Source organism: Triticum dicoccoides, chromosome 5B (assembly GCF_002162155.2).
Source record: "Triticum dicoccoides isolate Atlit2015 ecotype Zavitan chromosome 5B, WEW_v2.0, whole genome shotgun sequence".
Lineage (NCBI taxonomy): Eukaryota > Viridiplantae > Streptophyta > Magnoliopsida > Poales > Poaceae > Triticum > Triticum dicoccoides.
In genome coordinates, this window is record NC_041389.1 from 557,846,429 (window position 1) to 557,871,086 (window position 24,658).

The 24,658-nt window shown below is 42.2% G+C and overlaps 1 protein-coding gene across 1 annotated transcript; it reads left to right on the top strand.

Moving 5' to 3' along the window:
* Positions 1-19,227: 19,227 nt before the first annotated feature.
* LOC119311592 (ARF guanine-nucleotide exchange factor GNOM-like) lies at positions 19,228-24,338 on the top strand. The gene is made up of 2 exons (XM_037587245.1): positions 19,228-20,021; positions 20,403-24,338. Exons 1-2 carry the CDS (start codon positions 19,329-19,331, stop codon positions 23,952-23,954), a joined length of 4,245 nt encoding a protein of 1,414 aa, XP_037443142.1. The 5' UTR covers positions 19,228-19,328; the 3' UTR covers positions 23,955-24,338.
* The last annotated feature ends 320 nt before the right edge of the window (positions 24,339-24,658 follow it).

Sequence of the window (24,658 nt, forward strand, 5' to 3'; positions counted from 1 at the left end):
AGCTATAATAACAAAACTCGGATGACAACACTTTCTCAAAATAATCATAACATGATATAACAAAATGGTATCTCGCTAGCCCTTTCTGAGACCGCAAAACATAAATGCAGAGCACCTTTAAAGATCAAGGACTGACTAAACATTGTAATTCATGGTAAAAGAGATCCAGTCAAGTCATACCCAATGTAAACCAATTATAATGAATGCAAACGAAAGTGTGCTCTCCAGCGGGTGCTTTTTAATAAGACGGATGATGACTCAACATAAAAGTAAATAGATAGGCCCTTCGCAGAGGGAAGCAGGGATTTGTAGAGGTGCCAGAGCTCGGTTTTAAAATAGAGATTGAATAACATTTTGAGCGGCATACTTTTGCTGTCAACGCAACAACTATGAGATGACGATATCTTCCATGCTAAACAAATTATAGGCGGTTCCCACACAGAATGGTAAAGTCTATACTCCCCCTCCTCCACAGGCATCAATCCATGGCTTTCTCGAAACAACGAGTGCCTCCAACATTCAACGGGTCCCAGGGGGAGTTTTGTTTGCAATTATTTTGATTTAGTTTGCATAAAGCGTGGGACTGGGCATCCCGGTGACTAGCCATTTTCTCGTGAATGAGGAGCGGAGTCCACTCCTCTTGAGAATAACCGCCTAACATGGAAGATAAGGGAGCCCTAGTTGAGACATGAGCTGCTCGAGCATACAAAACAAAATTTCATTTGAAGGTTTGGAGTTTGGCACATACAAATTTACTTGGAACGGTAGGTAAATACCGCATATAGGTAGGTATAGTGGACTCATAAGGAAAAACTTTGGGGTTTAAGGAGTTTGGATGCACAAGCAGTATTCCCGCTTAGTACAGGTGAAGGCTAGCAAAAGACTGGGAAGCGACCAACTAAGAGAGCGACAACAGTCGTAAACATGCATTAAAATTAATTTACACCGAATACAAGCATGAGTAGGATATAATCCACCATGAACATAAATATCATGAAGGCTATGTTGATTTGATTCAACTACATGCGTGAACATGTGCCAAGTCGAGTCACTCAATTCATTTAAAGGAGGATACCATCCCATCATACCACATCATAATCATTCTAATAGCATGTTGGCACGCAAGGTAAACCATTATAACTCATAGCTAATCAAACATGGCACAAGCAACTATAATCTCTAAATGTCATTGCAAATATGCTTACTTCATAATAGCTAACTCACGAACGATGAATCATCATATTTACAAAAACAAGATAGGTCGAGTTCATACCAGCTTTTCTCATCCCAATAAGTCCATCATATATCATCATTATTGCCTTTCACTTGCACGACCGAACGATGTGAATAATAATAAGAGTGCACGTGCATTGGACTGAGTTGGAATCTGCGAGCATTCAATAAACAGGAGAAGACAAGTAAAATGGGCTCTAAGTTAAATAAACAATCATGCATATAAAAGCCACTTCAACAATTTAATCATGGTCTTCTCCTACTGACCCCCAAAGAAAAGAAAAGAAAAGAAATAAAAAACTATTTACATGGGAAAGCTCCCAACAAGCAAAAGAAGAACGGGAAATATTTTTTGGTTTTCCTTTTTAATTACTACAGCAAAGAAATAAACTACTACTAATTTTTTTCTTAAGGTTTATTAAACACACAAGAAGAAAGCAGGAAAAAGAAAATAAACTAGCATGGATATTATAGTGAAAGAGTATGAGCACCGACATCTAGCAATGAGTGTGTGTGAACATGAATGTAATGTCGGTGGGAAATACATACTCCCCCAAGCTTAGGCTTTTGGCCTAAGTTGGTCTATTGCCAGGGATGGCCTGACGGATACCCGTAGGTGAAGCTGGGGTCGTACTGCAATGAAGAAGACTCTGACTGCCATTGGCTGGCAACTTCCTCTGGATCCCAAGAATAAACAGATAGTCGTGGAGGCTCATCTTGTGGCTCCGGTTCTGGGGTTGGTGCAGGATTCCGATAGGCTTGAACAGCCAACCACAGAACGATGTGAGGACCTGCAGATAAGTTAAACAAAGAAGGAGCGGGCAAAGTAATAGTCTCAGGGTAATGTTTACCAAAGTATAATTTGTATTTGAGCTCCCCTTCGCGAATTTTAACAAGAAAGTCAAGCGCTATCATACTCTTATAATCTAAATAAGCACGGGGCAGCGCTGTTTCTTCTTTCTCCTCATGCCCAATAGGTATTTCAAAATGTTCAGCTAGGCGTGAAGCATAAATGCCTCCAAAGATGGGGCCCTTAGTACGGTTCAGACTTAACCGTCTAGCAACAATTCCACCCATACTAACAGAGTTATTGCGGTATAAACCATGGAACAAAATGATAACATCAGGAACACTAAGGTTTCCACAGTTTCCGCGACCTATCAAGTAACGACTAGCAAATAAGGCAAAGTAGCGTAAAACAGGAAAATGTATGCTAGTGATCCTTGCATTAGAAACCTTCCTGGTTTCTCCCACAGTGATGGTGTTAATAAAAGCTTCTACTTCGTTACAGTGGGGTTCATCTAAGGTGCCCTCAAAGGGTATTCTGCAAACCTCGCAGAATTCAGCTAATGTCATCTCTTTAACAACGTCATATAAATGAAACTCTACTGTTGGAGGTGATTTCTTAGGGAAAAAGTAGAAGTTTTGCATAAAAGTATTTGTGAGTAAGAGATACTGATGATGTTGGTCGTGGAGGAAGTCGGTGAGGCCGGCGTTCTCAATCAATAAATAGAAATCTTCATAAATCCCGGCTCTCCTCAAGAAGTCATCGGAAGGCCATTCACACGGCCGGACCTCCGTGGTGCGAGGCAAATTAAATTTGGGCTTCTCCTCTTCTTCCTTTTGTTCTTCCTTCGAGCTTCGGCTTGACGAGCCCCTCAAAAGTCTCTTCATTATTTTCTGAAACAATCTGAAATTTTTAGTAACTTCAAATAAAAGTGAACCAACTTCAATAAAATTGATAGTAACAACTCCCACAAGTGCCTAGAGCCTATATAAAGCATTGGAACTACTTGGAACCATATAAATTTGACATGCAAGCTCAAGAACATGGTCACCTATGCAGCACAAATTTGCAATGAATAAAGCACTAGAACAAGAACTAATTGGACCAATGGAGGAGTCACATACCAAGGAACAATCTCCCCAAGCAGTTTTGCGAGAGGTGCTTTGAGCAAGGAGATCGAAAATCACAGCAACAGGGGCTGGAACTCGTGCTTGAGTTGGTTTTTCGTGTTTGTGTGAGGCAGAGGAAGAAGATGGGTGTAGGGATAAGTGGAGGAGGGCCACCGTGGGCCCATGAGGCAGGGGCGTGCGCCCAGGGGGGTAGGGCGCGCCCTCCACCCTCGTGACCAGGTGGCAGCTCCCCCCGCGGTGATTTTTGCACAGTAAATTCTTAAATATTCCCAAAAAAATCATATTAAATTGGCATGGCATTCTGAGGACTTATATTTTCGGGATATTTTTATATTGCACAGATAAGTCAGGAAATAGACAGAAAAATAATATTTTACTTTATTTCTGCTAAATAACAGAAAATATAAAGAGGGTACAGAAGGTTCTGCTTCTAGTTTCATCCATCTCATGCTCATAAAAAAGAATCCACTAACAAGGTTGATCAAGTCTTGTTAACAAACTCATTCCGATTAACATGGAACCGGAGAAATTTCGAATAACCCTAAGTTACCTCAACGGGGATATGAAAATCCCCAACAATAAGAATATCATACTTTTTCTTGACAGTAGGGAGAGGAAATTCAAAACCTCCAAATATAATCGATGGAATTTTCCCAATAGAGTTGATACTGTAAACTTGAGGTTGTTTCCTCGGAAAGTGTACCGTGTGCTCATTGCCATTAACATGAAAAGTGACATTGCCTTTGTTGCAATCAATAACAGCCCCTACAATATTAAGAAAAGGTCTTCCAAGAATAATAGACATACTATCATCCTCAGGAATATCGAGAATAACAAAGTCCGTTAAAATAGTAACCTTTGCAACCACAACAGGCACATCCTCGCAAATACCGACAGGTATAGCAGTTGATTTATCAGCCATTTGCAAAGATATTTCAGTAGATGTCAACTTATTCAAGTCAAGTCTACGATATAAAGAGAGAGGTATAACACTAACACCGGCTCCAAGATCACATAAAGCAGTTTTAACATAATTTCTCTTAATGGAGCATGGTATAGTAGGTACTCCGGGATCTCCAAGTTTCTCTAGTATTCCACCCTTAAAAGTATAATTCGCAAGCATGGTGGAAATTTCAGCTTCAGGTATCTTTCTTTTATTAGTAATAATATCCTTCATATACTTAGCATAAGGATTTGTTTTGAGCACATCAGTTAATCGCATACGCAAAAAGATGGGTCTAATCATTTCAGCAAAGCGCTCAAAATCCTCATCATCCTTTTTCTTGGATGGTTTTGGAGGAAAAGGCCTGGTTTTCTGAACCCATGGTTCCCTTTCTTTACCATGTTTCCTAGCAACGAAGTCTCTTTTATCATAACGTTGATTCCTTGATTGTGGGTTATCAAGATCAACAACATGTTCAACTTCTACATCATTATCATTACTAGGTTGAGCATTATCATGAACATCATCATTAACATTTTCACTAGGTTCATGTTCATTACTAGATTGGGTTTCAACATCAGACATAGAGATATCATTTGGATTCTCAGGTGGCTCAGCAATAGGTTCACTAGAAGTTTGCAAAGTCCTATCATTTTTCTTTTTCTTCTTTCTAGAAGAACTAGGTACATCAATATCATTTCTCTGAGAATCTTGCTCGATTCTCTTAGGGTGGCCTTTAGGATACAAAGGTTCCTGAGTCATTCTACCAGTTCTAGAAGCCACCCTAACAGCATAATCATTTTTCTTATTATTCATTTTATCAAGCACTTCTTTTTGAGCTTTAAGTACTTGTTCTACTTGAGTGGTAACCATAGAAGCATGTTTGCTAACAAGTTTAAGTTCTCCTCTAATATCAGCCATATAATTACCCAAGCGTTTAATCATATAAGCATCTTCTTTCAATTGTCTACCAAAATAAGCATTAAAGTCATATTGCTTAAACATAAAGTTATCAAACTCATCCAAGCACTGACTAGCAATTTAGTTAGGAGGGACTTCAGCTTTATCATATCTATAGAGAGAATTTACCTTTACTACTTGTGTTGGGATATTGGGGTCAGGAGGTTCTTCAGTGAATAAGGAATTGAGATCATATACTTCTTCAACAGGCGGTAAATTAAGACCGTGTATTTCTCAATAGGAGGTAAATTCTTAACATCTTCGGCTTTAATACCTTTTTCTTTCATAGATTCCTTTGCCTCTTGCATATCTTCGGGGCTGAGAAATAGAACACCTCTCTTCTTTGGAGTTGGTTTAGGAATAGGCTCAATAATTGGCTCCGAAATTGGCTCAGGAGCTGGCTCGGGAGGTGCCCAATTATTTTCATTTGTCAACATATTATTCAATAGAATTTCCGCTTCATCTGGTGTTCTTTCCCTAAAAAGAGAACCAACACAACTATTCAGGTAATCTCTGGAAGCATCGGTTAGTCCATTATAAAAGATATCAAGTATTTCAGGTTTCTTAAGAGGATGATCAGGCAAAGCATTAAGTAACTTGAGAAGCCTCCCCCAAGCTTGTGGGAGACTCTCTTCTTCAATTTGCACAAAGTTATATATTTCCCTCAAGGCAGCTTGTTTCTTATGAGCAGGGAAATATTTAGTAGAAAAGTAATAGATCATATCCTGGGGACTTTGCACACAACTAGGATCAAGAGAATTAAACCATATCTTAGCATCACCCTTTAATGAGAACGGAAATATTTTGAGTAAATAAAGGTAGCGCGATCTCTCATTATTAGTAAACAGGGCGGCTATATCATTTAACTTAGTAAGATGTGCCACAACGGTTTCAGATTCATAGCCATAGAAAGGATCAGATTCAACCAAAGTGATTATATCTGGATCAACAGAAAAATCATAATAATCCTTATCGGGAACACAAATAGGTGAAGTAGCAAAAGCAGGGTCGGGTCTCATTCTATCTCTAAAAGATTCTTTACTCAATTTAACTAGCAACCTCTTAAGTTCGTATTATCCTGACAGGCAAAAATAGTTGCAAAAGATTCTGCATCAAAAAGATAACCTTCAGGAATAGCAGGCATATTTTCATCATCACTTTCATCATTGTATTCAGATTCAATAATTTCTCTTTCTCTAGACCTAGAAATCTGCTCATCTAGAAATTCACCAAGGGGCACACTAGTATCAAGCATAGAAGTAGTTTCATCATAAGTATCATGCATAGCAGAAGTGGCATCATCAATAACATGCGACATATCAGAACGAATAGCAGAAGCAGGTTTAGGTGTCGCTAGCTTACTCATAACAGAAGGTGAATCAAGTGCAGAGCTAGATGGCAGTTCCTTACCTCCCCTCGTAGTTGAGGGCAAAATAGTAGTTCGATCGTCTTTCAAGTTCTTCATAGTGTCCAGCAGATATAAATCCCAAGTGACTCAAAGAATAGAGCTATGCTCCCCGGCAACGGCGCCAGAAAAAGGTCTTGATAACCCACAAGTATAGGGGATCATAACAGTTTTTGAGGGTAGAGTATTCAACCCAAATTTATTGATTCGACACAAGGGGAGCCAAAGAATATTCTCAAGTATTAGCAGCTGAGTTGTCAATTCAACCACACCTGGAAACTTAGTATCTGCAGCAAAGTGTTTAGTAGCAAAGTAATATGATAGTGGTGGTAACGGTGACAAAAGTAAAGACAACAAAAGTAATGTTTTTGGTATTTTGTAGTGATTGTAACAGTAGCAATGGAAAAGTAAATAAGCGAGAACCAGTATATGGAAAACTCGTAGGCACCGGATTAGTGATGGATAATTATGCCGGATGTGGTTCATCATGTAACAGTTATAACATAGGGTGACACAGAACTAGCTCCAGTTCATCAATGTAATGTAGGCATGTATTCCGAATATAGTCATACGTGCTTATGGAAAAGAACTTGCATGACATCTTTTGTCCTACCCTCCCGTGGCAGCGGGGTCCTATTGGAAACTAAGGGATATTAAGGCCTCCTTTTAATAGAGAACCGAAACAAAGCATTAGCACATAATGAATACATGAACTCCTCAAACTATGGTCATCACCGGGAGTGGTTCCGATTATTGTCACTTCGGGGTTGCCGGATCATAACACATAGTAGGTGACTATAGACTTGCAAGATAGGATCAAGAACTCACATATATTCATGAAAACATAATAGGTTCAGATCTGAAATCTTGGCACTCGGGCCCTAGTGACAAGCATTAAGCATAGCAAAGTCATAGCAACATCAATCTCAGAACATAGTGGATACTAGGGATCAAACCCTAACAAAACTAACTCGACTACATGATAAATCTCATCCAACCCATCACCGTCCAGCAAGCCTATGATGGAATTACTCACGCACAGCGATGAGCATCATGAAATTGGTGATGGAGGATGGTTGATGATGACGACGACGACGAATCCCCCTCTCCGGAGCCCCGAACGGACTCCAGATCAGCCCTCCCGGGAGAGATTAGGGCTTGGCGGCGGCTCCGTATCGTAAAACGCGATGATTTCTTCTCTCTGATTTTTTTTCTCCCTGGAAGCCAATATATGGAGTTGGAGTTGGCGTCGGAGGGTCACCAGGGGGCCCACGAGGTAGGGGGGCGCGCCCAGGGGGGCGCCCCCCACCCTCGTGGACAGGGTGTGGGCCCCCCTAGTCTTCATCTTTGGCGAGGATTTTTTATTATTTATTCTAAGATATTCCATGGAGTTTCAGGTCGTTCCGAGAACTTTTATTTTCTACACATAAAACAACATCATGGCAATTCTGCTGAAAACATCGCCAGTCCGAGTTAGTTCCATTCAAATCATACAAGTTAGAGTCCAAAACAAAGGCAAAAGTGTCTGGAAAAGTAGATACGACGGAGACGTATCAAAGCACTGAGGCGTCTTGTATTCATCAAGCATACTGCGAGCCATCTCAACAAGAGTTTTGTTCTTACGCTCCACGACGCCATTCCGCTGAGGAGTATAAGGAGTAGATAACTCGTGAGTAATACCAAGTATATCAAGATATTCATCGAGGCCAGTGTTCTTGAACTCGGTTCCATTATCACTCCTCATATGCTTGATCTTCACACCGAAGTTAGTAGAAGCCCTTGAGGAAAATCGTGTGAAGACTTCCTGCACTTCATTTTTGTAAGTGATGATATGCACCCATGTGTATCAAGAATAGTCACCAACTATGACAAAGCCATATGATGATGCAGAACTAGAGAACGTGGCATAATGAGTAGGGACAAAGAGATCCATATGAAGTAATTCAAAGGGACGAGAAGTGGTCTTGATAGTCTTCGAGGGATGCTTGGCCCTGGTTATCTTTCCAGCCTTGCAAGCCCCACAAAGATGCTCTTTGAGGAATTTGACACCCTCAATGCCAATGACATGCTTCTTCTTTGTGAGTGTATGCAAGTTCCTCATCCCAGCATGACCAAGTCGTCGATGCAATAGCCAGCATTCTAAAGCTTTTGCAAGTAGACATGTGGCAGGCTGTGGTCTTGCGGAGGAATCAACAATATACAAGTCTCCTTTCCTAAAGCCTTCGAAGACTTTGGAGTTGTTAGATTTCATTAGCACAATGCAACGATATTTGCCAAAGACAACAACCATATCAAGATCACAAAGCATTGAGACAGACATGAGGTTGAATCCTAAGGACTCGACAAGCATGACTTTGTCCATGTGTCTATCCTTTGAGATTGCAACCTTACCTAGACCCAATACCTTGCTTTTGCCTTTATCAGCGTAGGTGATATGCTTCAGATGAGATGGTGACAAATCAGTGTCCATCAACAAGTTCCTGTCACCGGTCATGTGATTTGTACATCCACTGTCGAGGACCCACTCAGTAGCTTTGGGTTGTTCATCCTGTAGATGAATTAGTGCAACTTACGAACCCATATACTTCATCAGTGAAGAATATGATATCAATTTCATCAACGGTACCATATATAGCAGTATGAAGATGTGAGAAATGAATGATTCATTTCTTCATGATTAGCTTGCGTCCTTTCAAGCACATTCAGGTCCCCAGCAAATCCTTCAGACGATTAAGTTTGTCTCATCGTCTGGAGACCTGACCTTGCATAAGATATTAGTTTTTTTTCTTCACCACCCACATCTGGAGGGGTGGCAAAGAGTTCATCATTCTACGAGCTCCATAAGAAAAAGATGGCATAGAAGCCAGTGCACTTCGTTTCACAGAAGAGTGGTTAGGATAAGCATATGAATAAGTAGAGAAATTCTCCGAGGACTTATGAACATAATGGTTTGAATAATAATGCACATATTCATGGCCCTTAGACTTTCCCTGTGAAACAGAAGTGTTAGCATGATGATGTACATATGAGGATTTTGATCCATGTGAGGAATTTGATCCATATGAAGAATTTGGTCCATATGAGGACTTGGATCCATATGAAGATTTTGATCCATATGAAGAATTTGATCTGGGGTTCCTATTCTTCATGGGTGGTGTCATGATGACATTCACCTGAAGATTTTCAAGGCACTTTTTAAGAACCCAGATTTTCTTCATAGGGGGACCGTTCCTGCAGTTAGTTCCAACATATCGAGCAAATACTTCACCATTCTAATTCTTAAACAGTTTATAGTTGGAGTCAAATGACTCATAAGAGGAATATGAAGAATCACAAGTAAATCCATATAAAGTGCGTGGATCTACAGGAGGTCCTTTCACAGCAACCCATGAGGTTTTGGGGTACTGCTCAGGTTTCCAATAGGTCCCATCAGCATTGAGTTTCCTCTCAAAGGCAATACCCTCTTTCCTAGGGTTCCTATTAAAGATCAGCTTTTTGAGCACATCACATAGAGTCTGATGCCCTTTGAGGCTTTTGTAAATGCCTGTCACATACAATTCCTTAAGCCCTGCATTATCGTTAGTGATACTTGTGGTATCCTCAGATGAGGAATTTGTGACCACAGAGACAGTTGAAGAATTTGCAGCAATAGAAGCATTTGAACATTCAGGTGATGAATTAGCAGATTCACGCTCAATGCATTTCAGACATGGTGGAATAAATTCTTCCTGAGCGGAACTGATCTGTTGAGCAAGCAATGAATCATTCTCCTTCTGAAGATCTTCATAACTCACTTTTAACTTCTCAAGATCTTGCTTTCTCTGAAGAAATTCATAAGAAAGCTTCTCATGATCAGTTAAGAGAGTGTTATGATGATTTTGAAGGTTGTCAAACTTAGTTTGAAGTCTCTGAAGATTATCAGTCAGAGACTTGGTTCGATTCAATTCCTCACCCAACAACTCATCGCTTCTGTCTAGTTGATTTTGAATCTTTTCTAAAGCCTTCTGTTGTTTAACAACAATTTTAGTAAGTTTCAAGTAGCTAGGCTTGAGATTGTCAACAGATTCATCCTCACTGGAGTCAGAGGGGGAATGTTTGAGTACCTTGGCACCGTTTGCCATGAAGCAGTAGCTGGGAGCAGAGTTGGGGAGGTCATTTTTTCAGTGTTGAAGATGGATTTGCTGACGTAAGTGGCAGCGAGGGCTAAGCTTGCCACACCAGAGTCTGATTCCTCATATTCCTCCTCCTCCACATTTTCCTCAGATTCAGCTTCAGAGTCCATTTCCTTGCCAATGAATGCCCGGTCCTTCTTGGAACTGCTCTTCTTGTGAGATGAAGACTTTGAAGATTTTGATGATGAAGACTTTGAAGATTTCTTCTTCTTCTCTGAGTCATTAGAATCGTCATCTTTGTACTTCTTCTTCTTTGATTCTTTTTCCCATAGAGGACAATCAGACATGTAGTGACCAGGTTTCTTGCATCTGTGGCAAGTTCTCTTTTGTAGTCACGAGACGAGGAATCATCATTTCTTGAAAACTTTCCAAAGCGACCGCGGCGAGAGAACTTCTGGAATTTCCTCACGAGCATTGCTAGCTCCTGGCTCAGTTCTTCAGGATCACCAAGGATGCTACCAGAGTCTTCAGCTTCGGACTCAGAGACTGCCTTGGCCTTCAGTGCACATGATCTTCCATAGCTTGCTCCATAGAGATCTCTCTTCTCAGCAAGCTGGAACTCATGAGTATTTAGCTTCTCGAGGATGTCAGCGGGATCTAGTGACTTGTAATCAGCTTGCTCTTGAATCATCAGTGCAAGAGCGTCGAATGAAGAATCAAGTGATTTCAGCAATTTCTTCACCACCTCATGGTCGGTGATGTCAGTGGCACCAAGTGCTTGAAGCTCATTTGAGATGACAGTGAGGCGATCAAAGGTTTGCTGAACATTTTCGTTGTTGAGTCTATTGAAGTGGTTGAAGAGATCACAAAGAACATCAACTCGGGAGTCACGTTGAGTTGAGACTCCTTCGTTGACCTTAGACAGCCTGTCCCAAATCAGCTTAGCAGTTTCCAGAGCACTCACTCTGCCGTACTGTCCTTTGCTCAGATGACCACATATGATATTATTCACTTGAGAATCGAGTTGCTTGAAACTCTTCACATCAGCAGCATTCACAGATGGAGTGACAGAGGGAATGCCATTTTCCACAACATACCAGAGATAGTTATAAATTGCCTCAAGATGCATGCATCTTGTTCTTCCAGTAGGGGTAATCTGTCCCATCAAAGGTATGACACCCAGCCGAGACCTTGATCATACCTGCAGTCGACATAACTAAAACTCCAGGTGATTAAAAAAATCACATAGAATAAGTGAGTACCTTGCTCTGATACCAATTGAAAGTGCGTTACGTCAACTAGAGGGGGGGTGAATTGGCGATTTTTATGAATTCTTCTTTGAGGAATTTCAGGGTGAGGAAATTCCTAAGAGAAGAACTACTTGCAGCGGAATAAGTACTCAGGTATAAGCATAACAGAGCAACAGCATAATCATCATGATGAAATGAAAGACAAACACAGAGTACAGAAAGCGTAAACACATGATAAGCAGGATGAAGACAAACTGATTGAAGAAATAGGATTGAGGAATTAGAGAAAGTCTTTAGTCAAAGTCTTCAAACAGTAATGATCAGGTTCATCAACACATAACTGAGGAAATGAAAGGGTTGAGGAAATAGAACCAGTAGGCTTGGTGAAGACAATGATTTGGTAGACCAGTTCCAACTGTTGTGACAGTTGTATGTCTGGTTGGAGCGACTGAGTATTTAAACTCGAGGACACACAGTCCTCACCGTATTCTCCTTGAGCTAAGATCACATAGACCTCGCCCAACAGTAGTGGTAAGTCTTCACAGGTGACTTCCAAACCTTCACAGACTCGGCCACTCGGCAATCCACAATTCTTGGATGCTCAGACCATGACGCCTAACCGTCTGGAGGATACACAGTCCTCAAAGGTAACAAGCGTCGGTTCCACACAGGAACAATCTCTTCAGTGATGCTCAATCACTTTGGGTTTGTAGGTTTGGGTTTGGGATTTGGGTTTTCCTCACTTGATGATTTTCGCACAAAGTCCTCGGAGGATGGGATGCTCTCAAATGACAAGTGTCAGTTTCTCTCGGAGCAGCCAACCAGCTAGTGGTTGTAGGGGGCGGCTATTTATAGCCTAGGGAGCAGCCCGACATGATAGGACATAAATGTCCTTCAATGATATGACCGTTAGGTGGTAGGATATTTTGGACAGCTGGTGCGTGGCACAACAATGGTCGGATTTAAGGTTCGAATTCCTCAGGGCTATCATGTTCCTCACTATGTAGGCAATCCGCACTGGCGAATTCCTAACTCCTCAGTCAGAACAATTCCTCAAAGACCAGAAGATCTTCGTCTCTCTCACTGAAGAAATTGACTGAACTGATATGAGATTTCCAATGGCTTCACTCGAAGGATTGGGTAGGTGTAGGATTTTGAGATGAGCATCACTTGGAAATCAGTTTCCTTAGTATTACCTCGACCCCCTTTAATAGTACGGTGTTTCCTATGACTCGAGAAGAAGAAAATGAAACTACAAAAACAAAAGTCTTCACACTTCATAGTACTCGCATGAATATCCAAGTCTTCACGGTCACACCAATTTCTTCACTTTCAAAGTTTTCAGGAGAACCAAAGTCTTTAGCCGAAGACATTCATTTTTAGGGGTCGACTTTCACTGTAAATATCAAACTCCTCATCGACTTATAGAACCTATGTACACTTAAAAACATATTAGTCCCTTAACCTATAAGTCTTCAATACACCAAAATCACTAAGGGGCACTAGATGCACTTACACAAAAACTTAGGCTCAACCGATACTAACCGATAATTGTTGAAGAAGAAAGGTGGGATGCCTACCGGGGCATCCCCAAGCTTAGATGCTTAAGACTTATTGAAATATTAATTTGGGATGCCTTGGGCATACCCAAGCTTGAGCTTTTGTGTCTCCTTAATTCCTCTCATATCAGGGTTTCCCTAAATCTCAAAAACTTCATCCACACAAAACTCAACAAGAACTCGTGAGATAAGTTAGTATAAACCAATGCAAAAACCTTATCATTCTCTACTGTACCAAACCACAAAAATTATTATTCAACATTGCATATACTAAATTCCTCTGCATATTTAATACTCCTATCCTCAAATAGAATCATTAAACAAGCAAACATATGCAAACAATGCAAACATAACAGCAATCTGCCAAAACAGTACAGTCTGTAAAGAATGCAAGATTCATCATACTTCCCTAACTCCAAAAATTATGAGAAAAATACTACACTGTAGAAAATTTATCAGAGCTTATTTTTGCAAAAAGTTTCAACAATTTATCATATTCTGACTTTTCTAGGGGATTTTTGCAACATCGATAAACTTTCTGTTTTCAAACAGCAACAAGTATACTTGCAAAATAAGCATGGCAAAGGCTATCATTGCCACTTTTATTGAAATAAAAGATGAAAAACATTATTCTAAATAACAGCAAGCAAATCCTAGCAAAATAAGTCGACGCCCCAAGCAAAACACATATCATGTGATAAATGAAAACATAGCTCCAAGTGAGGTTACCGATAATGTTGGCGACGAAAGAGGGGATGCCATCCGGGGCATCCCCAAGCTTAGTTGCTTGGATATTCCTTGAATATTACCTTGAGGGTGCCTTGGGCATACCCAAGCTTAGGGTCTTGTCACTCCTTATTCTCCTCATATCGACATCGCACCAAAAACTTGAAAACTTCAATCACACAAAACTTAGCGGAACCTTGTGAGATAGGTTAGTATGATAAAGAGCAAACCATTTCACTTTTGGTACTGTCAAAGACAAGATTCATAATTGTTTACACACAATGCCTACTGTAGCATATCATTTTCACAATTTACATTGAGCAATATAAGTCATAGAAACAAGGAAACAAGCAAACTATGCATTGAAAACAGAATCTGTCAAAAACAGAACAGTCTGTAGTAATCTGTACTCAAACCATAATTCTTCTACTCGAAAAATTATTAAACAAATATGACCACGTGATCACTTTGTATATTAATCATCTGCAAAAAGAATCAACTCAAAAGAACCCTTCTGTTAAAAATGAGAGCTATTTTTGTGAGCGCTAGAGTTTCTGTTTTTCAGCAAGATCAAATCAACTATCACCCAACATGATCCCAAAGGCTTTACTTGGCACTTTATTGAAACAATGACAATAAAACATGATTACTACATTATCCTAATCATGTGAACATACAAAAACAGTAGGGGTAAATGTTGGGTTGCGTCCCAACAAGCGCTTTTCTTTAATGCCTTTTAGCTAGGCATGATGATTTGAATGATGCTCGCATAAAAGATAAGAATTGAAACATGAAGAGAGCATCATGAAGCATATGACTAGCACATTTAATTTTAACCCACTTCCTATGGATAGGGATTTTGTGAGCAAACAACTTATGGGAACAAGAATCAACTAGCATAGGAAGGCAAAACAAGCATAACCTCAAAACTTTCAATACATAAAGAGGAAGCTTGATATTATTGCAATTCCTACAAGCATAAGTTCCTCCCTCATAATAATTTTCAGTAGCATCATGAATGAATTCAACAAGATAGCAATCACATAAAGCATTCTTTTCGTGATCCACAAGCATAGAAATTTTATTACTCTCCACATAAGCAAATTTATTCTCATGAATAGTAGTGGGAGCAAACTCAACAAAATAACTATCATGGGTTTGAAAATTAAAATCATGATGACAAGTTTCATGGTTATCATTATTCAATATAGCATACATGTCATCACCATAATCATCAAAGATAGGAGGTATGCTTTCATCATAATAAACTTGCTCATAAAACATGGGGGAATAAAAATATCATCTTCATCAAACATAGCATCCCCAAGCTTATGGCTTTGCATATCACTAGCATCATGGATATTCAAAGAATTAATACTAGCAACATTGCAATCATGCTCATCATTTATGCCAAACATTTTATTGAATTCTTCCTCTATCAATTGAGCACAATTTTCCGAACCATCAGTTTCAAGAAAGATATTATAAAGATGATCAATAATATGATGCAACCTTAATTCCATTTTTTGTAGTTTTCTTATAAACAAAACTAGTGATAAAATAAGAAACTAAAAGATTCAATTGCAAGATCTAAAGATATACCTTCAAGCACTCACCTCCCTGGCAATGGCGCCAGAAAAGAGCTTCGTTGTCATGGCGTGAGTGTCGGTTTCCTAACTTCCCCAGCAACGCCATCAGAAAAGAGCTTGATGTCTACTACACAACTTTATTCTTGTAGACACGTGTTAGGCCTCCAAGCGCAGAGTTTTGTAGGATAGTAGAAATTTTCCCTCAAGTGGATGATCTAAGGTTTATCAATTTGTGAGAGGTGTAGGATGAAGATGGTCTCTCTCAAACGACTCTGCAACCAAATACGAGAAATCTCTTGTGTCCCCAACACACCCAATAATATAGAAAATTGTATAGGTGCACTAGTTCGGCGAAGATATGGTGATAAAAGTGTAATATAGATGGTAGAAATATATTTTTATAATCTGAATAGATAAAAACAGCAAGGTACAAATAGTAAACGGACACAAAAACGGTGTTGCAATGCTTAAAAATGAGGCCTAGGGTCTGTACTTTCGCTAGTGCAACCTCTCAACAATGCTAACATAGTTGGATCATATGATTATCCCTCAAAGTGCAATAAAGAATTACTCCCAAGTTCCTATTAGCGGAGAACAAAAGATAGGAATTGTTTGTAGGTCACGAAACCACCTCAAAGCTATTCTTTCCGTTCGATCTATTCAATAGTTCGTACTAAAATAATACAAAGCTATTTTTCCGTTTGATCTATCCTAGAGTTCGTACTAGAATAACACCAAAGCAAATTCATATTCATAATACTCAATCCACACAAAGAACTATAAAGAGACCCCAAAGTTTTCGTCGGAGAAAAACGTGCATCAACCCCTATGCATAGATTACCCCAATATCACCGCGGGAATCCGCGAGTTGAATGCCATAACACATATCAAGTGAATCAATAAGATACCTCATTGTCACCTCAAGTATTCATATTGCAAGACATATATCATGTGTTCTCATCTCTGAATATTCAATCCGACAAGACAAAACTTTGAAGGGTGAAGATTCAATTCATCATAACAAGAGTATAGAGGGGAGGAACATCATATGATCCGACTATATTAACAAAGCCCATGATAGAGATCACGAGAGAGAGAGAGAGAGAGAGATCAAACACATAGCTACTGGTTCAAACCTTAGCCCCGAGATGATGAAGATGGCCACCGGAGATGATTCCCCCCTCCGGCAGGGTGCCGGAACGGGGTCTAGATTGGTTTTCACGGATACAGAGACCTTGCGGCGGCGGAAATTCTGATCTAGGGCTACCCGAAGGGTTTCGGAATATTTGGGAATTTATAGTGCAAAGAAGGGGTACGGGAGGCCACCGAGGTGGGCACAACCCACCTGGGCGCGCCAGGGAGCCCTGGCGCGCCCTGGTGGGTTGTGCCCCCGTCGGGGCACCCCCCCAGGTGCAGCTCAGGCCCATTGGGTTCCTTCTGGTCCAGAAAAAATCTCCAAAAAGTCACGCGGTGTTTGGACTCCGTTTGATATTGATTTCCTGCAATGTAAAAAACAAGCAAAAAACAACAACTGGCACTGGGCACTGGGTCAATAGGGTAGTCCCAAAAAATGATATAAAGTTGCTAGAAAATGATTGTAAAACACCCAAGAATGATAAAATAACAGCATGAATACTTCATAAATTATAGATACGTTGGAGACGTATCATCCATCTTGAGCATGCCTTGGGGCATGACAGTCTTGGCCCATATGTTGATGATCCAAGGATCCACAGCCCAGCCCACTATGATGGGTTCGACGCGGTTAGCACCCCCTATTCCAGGACACCATCACCCTGCTGACCTGCGTGACAGTGAGCCATATTGGTTATTATGCTTGCTTGATAAACTGCTAGATTAGCAGAACCTTGCTTCTTTGCTGACCAGGTGGAGGATTTGGTATACAAGAAATGAGATCACACATCATACACCTCCGGTCACTATTGAGGCCCCGCGCTGGTTCCTATTAAGTTTATATCAATTCCCTACTTGCAAATAAAACAACATCCCTTAACAAAGGGCGATCAGGTGATTCAATAAAATTCAATGAACAATCTGATTATAAAGTGGTAATTCATCATATCCCAACAAACACACAACCGATTACATCATATGGATCCCGATCATGTGAGTAGCTCATGGAAACTTTTGTATTCGATCACAAGGGAGATAAAATGTCATCTAACTACTGCTATGAACACTAAGGTCCTAAAGGAACTACTCACACATGGTCATGGAGGCAACAAGGTTGACGAAGAATCCTCCCGTGATGGATTCCCCCTTCGACAGGGTGTCGGAACAGGTCTCCAGATTGGATCTCCTTGAAACAGGAATTTGCGGCAGCGGAAAAATTGGAGGAAGATGATACAGAGGGTTTCTCGATTTATGGAATTTATAGGCAATTTTTTTTGACGAAAGACGGTGCACAGGGGTTCCACATGACCTAGTGGTGTGGGTCAGCCTCTGGTCGTGTTGCCTGGTTGCGTGGGGCCCTTGGCTGGCCCCTCGGCATGTCCCAACACTTTCTGGAATCTTCATGACGTGAAATAATTGTATTAAATCATCAGATTTTTTTGACCTTCATAGATATGGATTTTCTGAAGAAAAAAATTGCATAAACAGCAATTAGCTGCGGGCACTAAATTAATAGGTTAGTCCCAAAGATGCTATAAAAATTATTCAAAATTGATATTATAATAGCATGAAGCAATCAAAAATTATACATACATTCGAGACGTATGAAGGGGTCATATATATCTATACCTCTATACCATTGTATACTTTTGATTGTTTCATGCTATTATAATATCATGAAATCTATAAAAAGTATTGTTTTTCAAGTAACATTGAAAATTTGTTTATCCATGAAATCTCGTTCCATTTTTGCAGCTCATTCTACATAAGTACAAGAAACCTGAAATTTGGTATTTGACCACCCAACTTACATGAACTAAAAATGGACGTCCATGATGTCAAGAGACAATTATCGGTATCCAAATAAGCCGCAACCTAGGCTATCGCTATGTGGTGGAAAAACACCTTCGCCGCAATGATTTTTGATAACTGTATAACCAAACAACGATATATTGAAGGAGAGCTCGTTGTATTCTTCTATGGTTAAGCTAAATATCGAGTCAAACAGTGATTCAAATCCTATCCCACAACAAACTACAAATTTTAACACATTCAGTCACATATATAACTCGATCTACAGTGGAATGGTAAAGGCTCTGGGGGAATCAATGACAATCTCGACACATATGATGTTCGCGCTAAACCTTCTTCTCGTAGTCGTAGTAGACGTACGCCGCTGAGCTACTAGAATCAATTCCGAAGGCCTCTTTGATTCAACGTAATTTCATGAAAAAGGAATGGCCTACCCCCCGAACATGAAGCAGAGAATATTTTATAAAGTTCAAAATTTCAAACCAAACAAAGGCAAAAACCCACCAAACTCATTGGGTGGTAGTACTAGGAGTTGAGCTTTGGTCTCTCTCAGATCCAGCCCCCCGCCCCGAAGACCAAACCCGCCAGCAGCCAGATCTCACCCCGCCCAGATCAGATCCCAACCCGGCCCCCGGATGCGCTCGTAGCCGCCCGCGCGCTCGCACCGGACCGCCGCCCGCCCGCCTCCATGGGCGGCCTCAGGGCAGCGTCGTCGGCGTCGCCGTCGTCGGGCGTGGCGATGGCGTGCGTGGTGGCGTCGGAGGTGGCCACGGTGCTGGCCGTCATGCGCCGCAACGTGCGCTGGGCGGGCGTGCGCTACGGCGGGGACGACGGCGGCGGCGCCGAGGAGGAGCACCTCGACCACCCCCTCATCGCGGGGCTCAAGTCGCTCCGCCGCCGCGCCGCCGCGTGGGGGACCCGCTGGCCCGAGGCCGACCCGCTCCTCTGCCTCCGCCCCTTCCTCGACGTCGTGCGCTCCGACGAGACCGGCGCGCCCATCACCGGCTCCGCGCTCTCCTCCCTGCACAAGCTCCTGTCCCTCGACCTCGTGGCGCCCGGCGGGGGCGCCGCCGAGGCCATGGGCGCCGTCGTGGAGGCCGTCACGGGCTGCCGCTTCGAGGTCACCGACCCGGCCTCCGAGGAGGCCGTCCTCGCCCGGGTCCTCCAGGTGCTGCTCGCCTGCGTGCGCGGCCGCGCCGCCCCCGCGCTCTCCAACCGCCACGTCTGCGCCATCGTCACCACCTGCTTCCGCGTCGTGCAGCAGGCCGGCACCAAGGGGGAGCTCCTGCAGCGCGTCTCCAGGCAGACCATGCAGGAGGTCATCCGCTGTGTCTTCGGCCGCCTTGCCGACATTGAACCCACCGCCATCGTGAACGAGCAGGTGGAATTGCCTCTCAGGGTCTTCAGCCCACCAATTACATTTTTATATTGCTTGCACACATGATCATGGAGACAATGCTGCTCTGTTCCTTTTTTACTCAGTACTGTGATAGTTTAACTTGCAGTGCTCTTTTAGGTTTGTGTACTGAAGTAACTATACTTATTCATGTGTGTGTGTATTTGTATGGAGGGTTAATTGGAGTCTTAGTTTTCTAAATGCTGTCATTCTAGCAATTTGACTGTGTGCACATGGAAACCGACTCCTTTTTTACTTGCCTCGGTTACCTACCTGTACACTGTATCATGCTAGTTTGGAACAAAATGCATTCTGGTGGTAATACCAAGTTTGGTGTATTAATGTGGCGGTTCGTTTGTTCCACAGATTAGCAAAAACCAAGATTTAGGTGCTGAGGAGCTAGGGAATGGGAAGAGTGATTATGTTTGTTTGAATAGCTCCGGGGATGAGGTCGGAGGTGGATTTGGTGCCGTTCAAGACAAGGACATGATGGAGTCGCTTGGGGTTCCTTGCATGGTGGAGATATTACAGTTCTTGTGCTCCCTCTTGAACATAGCCGAAGACATGGATGTGAGCCAAAGGATGAATGTTATTGATTATGATGAGGACGTGCCCCTCTTTGCTCTGGGGTTGATAAATTCTGCCATTGAGTTGTCAGCTTCGTCCATCCACAGGCACCCAAAGTTGCTGGCTTTTGTACAGGATGAACTGTTCCACAATCTAATGCAGTTTGGCTTGTCAATGAGCCCCTTGATTCTGTCGACAGTGTGCAGCACTGTTTTTACTCTCTTCTACCATTTACGTCAGGAACTTAAGCTGCAAATTGAGGCTTTCTTCTCGTGTGTGATCCTAAGATTAGCCCAGGGTAGATATGGAGCTAGTTATCAGCAGCAGGAAGTCGCCCTGGAGGCTCTAGTGGATTTCTGTCGGCAGAAAGAGTTTATGGCTGAGATGTATGCAAACATGGACTGTGATCTACAGTGTTCGAATGTTTTTGAAGACCTAGCTAATCTTCTGTCTAGAAGTGCATTCCCTGTAAACAGTCCATTGTCTGCATTGAATGTCCTTGCATTGGATGGTTTGGTTGCTGTCATTCAGGCGATAGCAGAGAGGACTGATCATGCACATCAGCATCATGGGCAGACAGTGCCAGAAATAAGTGAATATTTTCCTTTTTGGCAGTTGAAGTGCGAGGGCAGTAATGATCCTGATCAATGGGTTAGATTCGTTCACCAGCAAAAAAGCATCAAGAGAAAGCTAATGGTTGGTGTTGAGCATTTCAATAGGGACAAAAAGAAGGGCTTTGAGTACCTGCAAGGTGTCCACCTATTGCCTGAAAAACTTGATCCACGAAGTGTTGCTCTGTTCTTTCGGTACACACCTGGATTGGACAAGAACCTTCTTGGGGAATACCTTGGGAATCATGATGAGTTCTCTATTCTGGTACTTCACGAATTTGCTAAAACTTTTGACTTTGAGGATATGAACTTGGACGCTGCCCTAAGGCTCTTCTTGGAAACTTTCCGGCTGCCTGGTGAGTCACAAAAGATACAGCGGATTCTGGAGGCCTTCTCTGAGAGGTATTATGAACAGTCACCACACATGTTTGTTAATAGGGATGCTGCTCTGGTGCTGTCGTATTCAGTAATTATGCTCAACACAGATCAACACAATGTAAGGGTTAAGAAGAAGATGACTGAAGAAGACTTTATCAGGAACAATCGTCGTATCAATGGTGGGAATGATCTTCCGAGGGAGTTCTTGTCGGAGCTGTTTTATTCTATATGTCGGAATGAGATCAAAACCATTCCCGAGCAAGGAGCTGGATGCTCTGAGATGTCTTATAGCCGCTGGGTCGATCTGGTGTGGAAGTCAAAGAGGACATCAGTGTATATTGCTTGTGACTCCTACCCTTTTCTTGATAATGACATGTTCCCTATCATGGCCGGACCATCAGTTGCTGCTATCTCCGTGGTTTTTGATAATGTTGAGCATGAGGAGATTCTTACAGGATGCATTGATGGTTTTCTATCTGTAGCAAAGCTGGCTGCATTCTATCATCTCGATGATGTATTGAATGATCTTGTTGTGGCACTGTGTAAGTTCACCACTTTGTTGAACAGTTCTTATGCTGATGACCCTGTAATAGCTTTTGGGGTGGATACCAAGGCTAGAATGGCAACAGAGGCGGTCTTCACAATTGCAACTACTTATGGTGATCATATACGGAGCGGATGGAGGAATATAGTAGATTGCATTCTAAGACTGCACAAAATAGGCCTTCTTCCGGGTCGCCTCACTGGCGACACGGGTGACGATCAGGAGTCGTCTTCAGATTCATTGCCTAGCAAGCTTGGTTCATATGCACTTGCAATTGCACCTCAAGCCTTACCAATCAACACCCCTAAAAAAACATTTGGGCTGATGGGGAGGTTTAGCCAACTACTGTACTTGGATACTGAAGAACCAAGGTCCCAGCCAACTGAAGAGCAACTGGCAGCTCAGAGGAATGCTTTGGAGACCGTAAAGAAATGCCAAATAGATACCATCTTCACCGAGAGTAAATTCTTACAAGCTGACTCACTCTCAAATCTGGCAAGAGCCCTCATTCAGGCAGCAGGCCGACCTCAGAGGATAACCAGCTCGCTTGATGATGAAGGCACAGCAGTGTTCTGCTTAGAGCTCCTAATTACTGTCACATTAAACAACAGAGACAGGATTGTGCTTTTGTGGCAGGGTGTTTATGAGCACATAACCCATATTGTCCAGTCCACAGTGATGCCTTGCAATCTGGTGGAGAAGGCTGTGTTCGGGCTCCTGCACATCTGCCAGAGGTTGCTTCCTTACAAAGAGAATCTGGTAGATGACTTACTGAGGTCACTGCAGCTGATTTTGAAACTTGATGCTCGTGTAGCTGATGCTTACTGTGAGAACATCACGTTGGAGGTCACACGACTTGTGAAGGCCAATGCAACCCATATCAAATCTCAGATGGGCTGGCGGACTATAATTTCCTTACTCTGCGTCACTGCTCGTCATCCTGATGCTTCTGATGCTGGCTTTGAAGCTCTGGTTTTCATCATGTCTGATGGAGCACACCTCTCACCTGCCAACTTTATCATTTCTGTGGAGGCCTCAAGGCAGTTTGCAGAATCTCGGCTTGGGTCTGCAGAGAGATCTATCCATGCCTTGAACCTAATGGCTGACTCAGTAAATTGCCTTACACGCTGGTCACGTGAGGTCAAGGAAGCTGGTGGCGAAGCAGACAGGATATTGGAAGGAATCGCTGAGATGTGGCTGCGGCTAGTGCAGGCATTGAGGAAAGTGTGCACGGATCAGAGGGAGGAAGTGAGGAACCATGCGCTATTATGTTTGCACAGATGCTTAGTAGTTGATGGAATATCAGTTTCCTCTTCTGCATGGTTGATGTCCTTTGATATTATCTTCCAGTTGCTTGACGAGTTGTTGGAGATTGCTCAGAGTTACTCACCAAAGGATTTCAGAAACATGGAGGTGTCCCTCTTGCATGCCGTGAAACTGTTGTGCAAGGTGTTCTTGCAGTCACTTAAAGACTTGTCCGCACAGAGCAGTTTCAGCAAGCTGTGGTTGGAAGTCCTCGACATGATAGAGAAGTTCATGAAAGTGAAACTGAGAGGGAGGAGGACTGAGAAGCTACATGAGGCAATCCCTGAGCTACTGAAGAACATACTACTGGTGATGAAAGCAAATGGTGTACTGTCAAAGACAAGCGCCAGCGAGGAGAACACGCTGTGGGAAGCAACATGGCTTCAAGTCAACAAGGTCGCGCCAACGCTTCAGCCAGAGGTTTTCCCTGACAATGAAAGCGATTCTGCAGCAGAAGGCGAGCAGAGCAAGTCGGAGAGTTCAGCACAGGAGGGCCAAACTGCTGAGCAATAGGGCCAGGCCGCTGAACATCGAATCCGACCTTCCAGCAATTTTCGGCGGAGCTATACACAGACGCCTGGCTGAGCTCTCTGTGGACATTAGGGAGGGAGAGCAAGCTGGTGTGTTGTAATTTTTTAGTCCATAATAATTGGCTTTTTTTGGGTTATTGACGTGGATGTTGCCACTTTGAGGTTTTATTGTTGCAACACCTGAGGAAAATTGTATGATAGGGTATATCGCAGCAGTTACAGGATTTCCCCCCAACACCCGCATTGTTACATTTGTTACAGATGTGAATAGGTGGATGAGGTAGCAAAACACCATGGATTTTTACCATACTGTGCATGTCAACTTTTCTCTTGCATCTGTTATTACAAGCTGTAATCACACAAGATATTTACTGTACATTGCTTGCACCCAGTCCCTTATGATTGAATTGGGTTGAACATGGCTTTGAGGATTTTTGTAGGATCTGGAATCCATGGTAACCTTTTCGCCTTGATTGGTCGACGTGTATGATTGTAGGCCTATTTTTTGTTTCACAATCATATCGGAAGTTCTACGGCGTGAATGTGTAGCTGATGATATTTGTAAGACACTTATTTTGGGACAAAGGGAGTACTTATTTCTCTAACAAATGCTTATTAATAGATCCCAAAAAATGATTTTTATGTTGAGATCCAGGCGCATGTTATTCTCTTTTGATCAAACCAGCG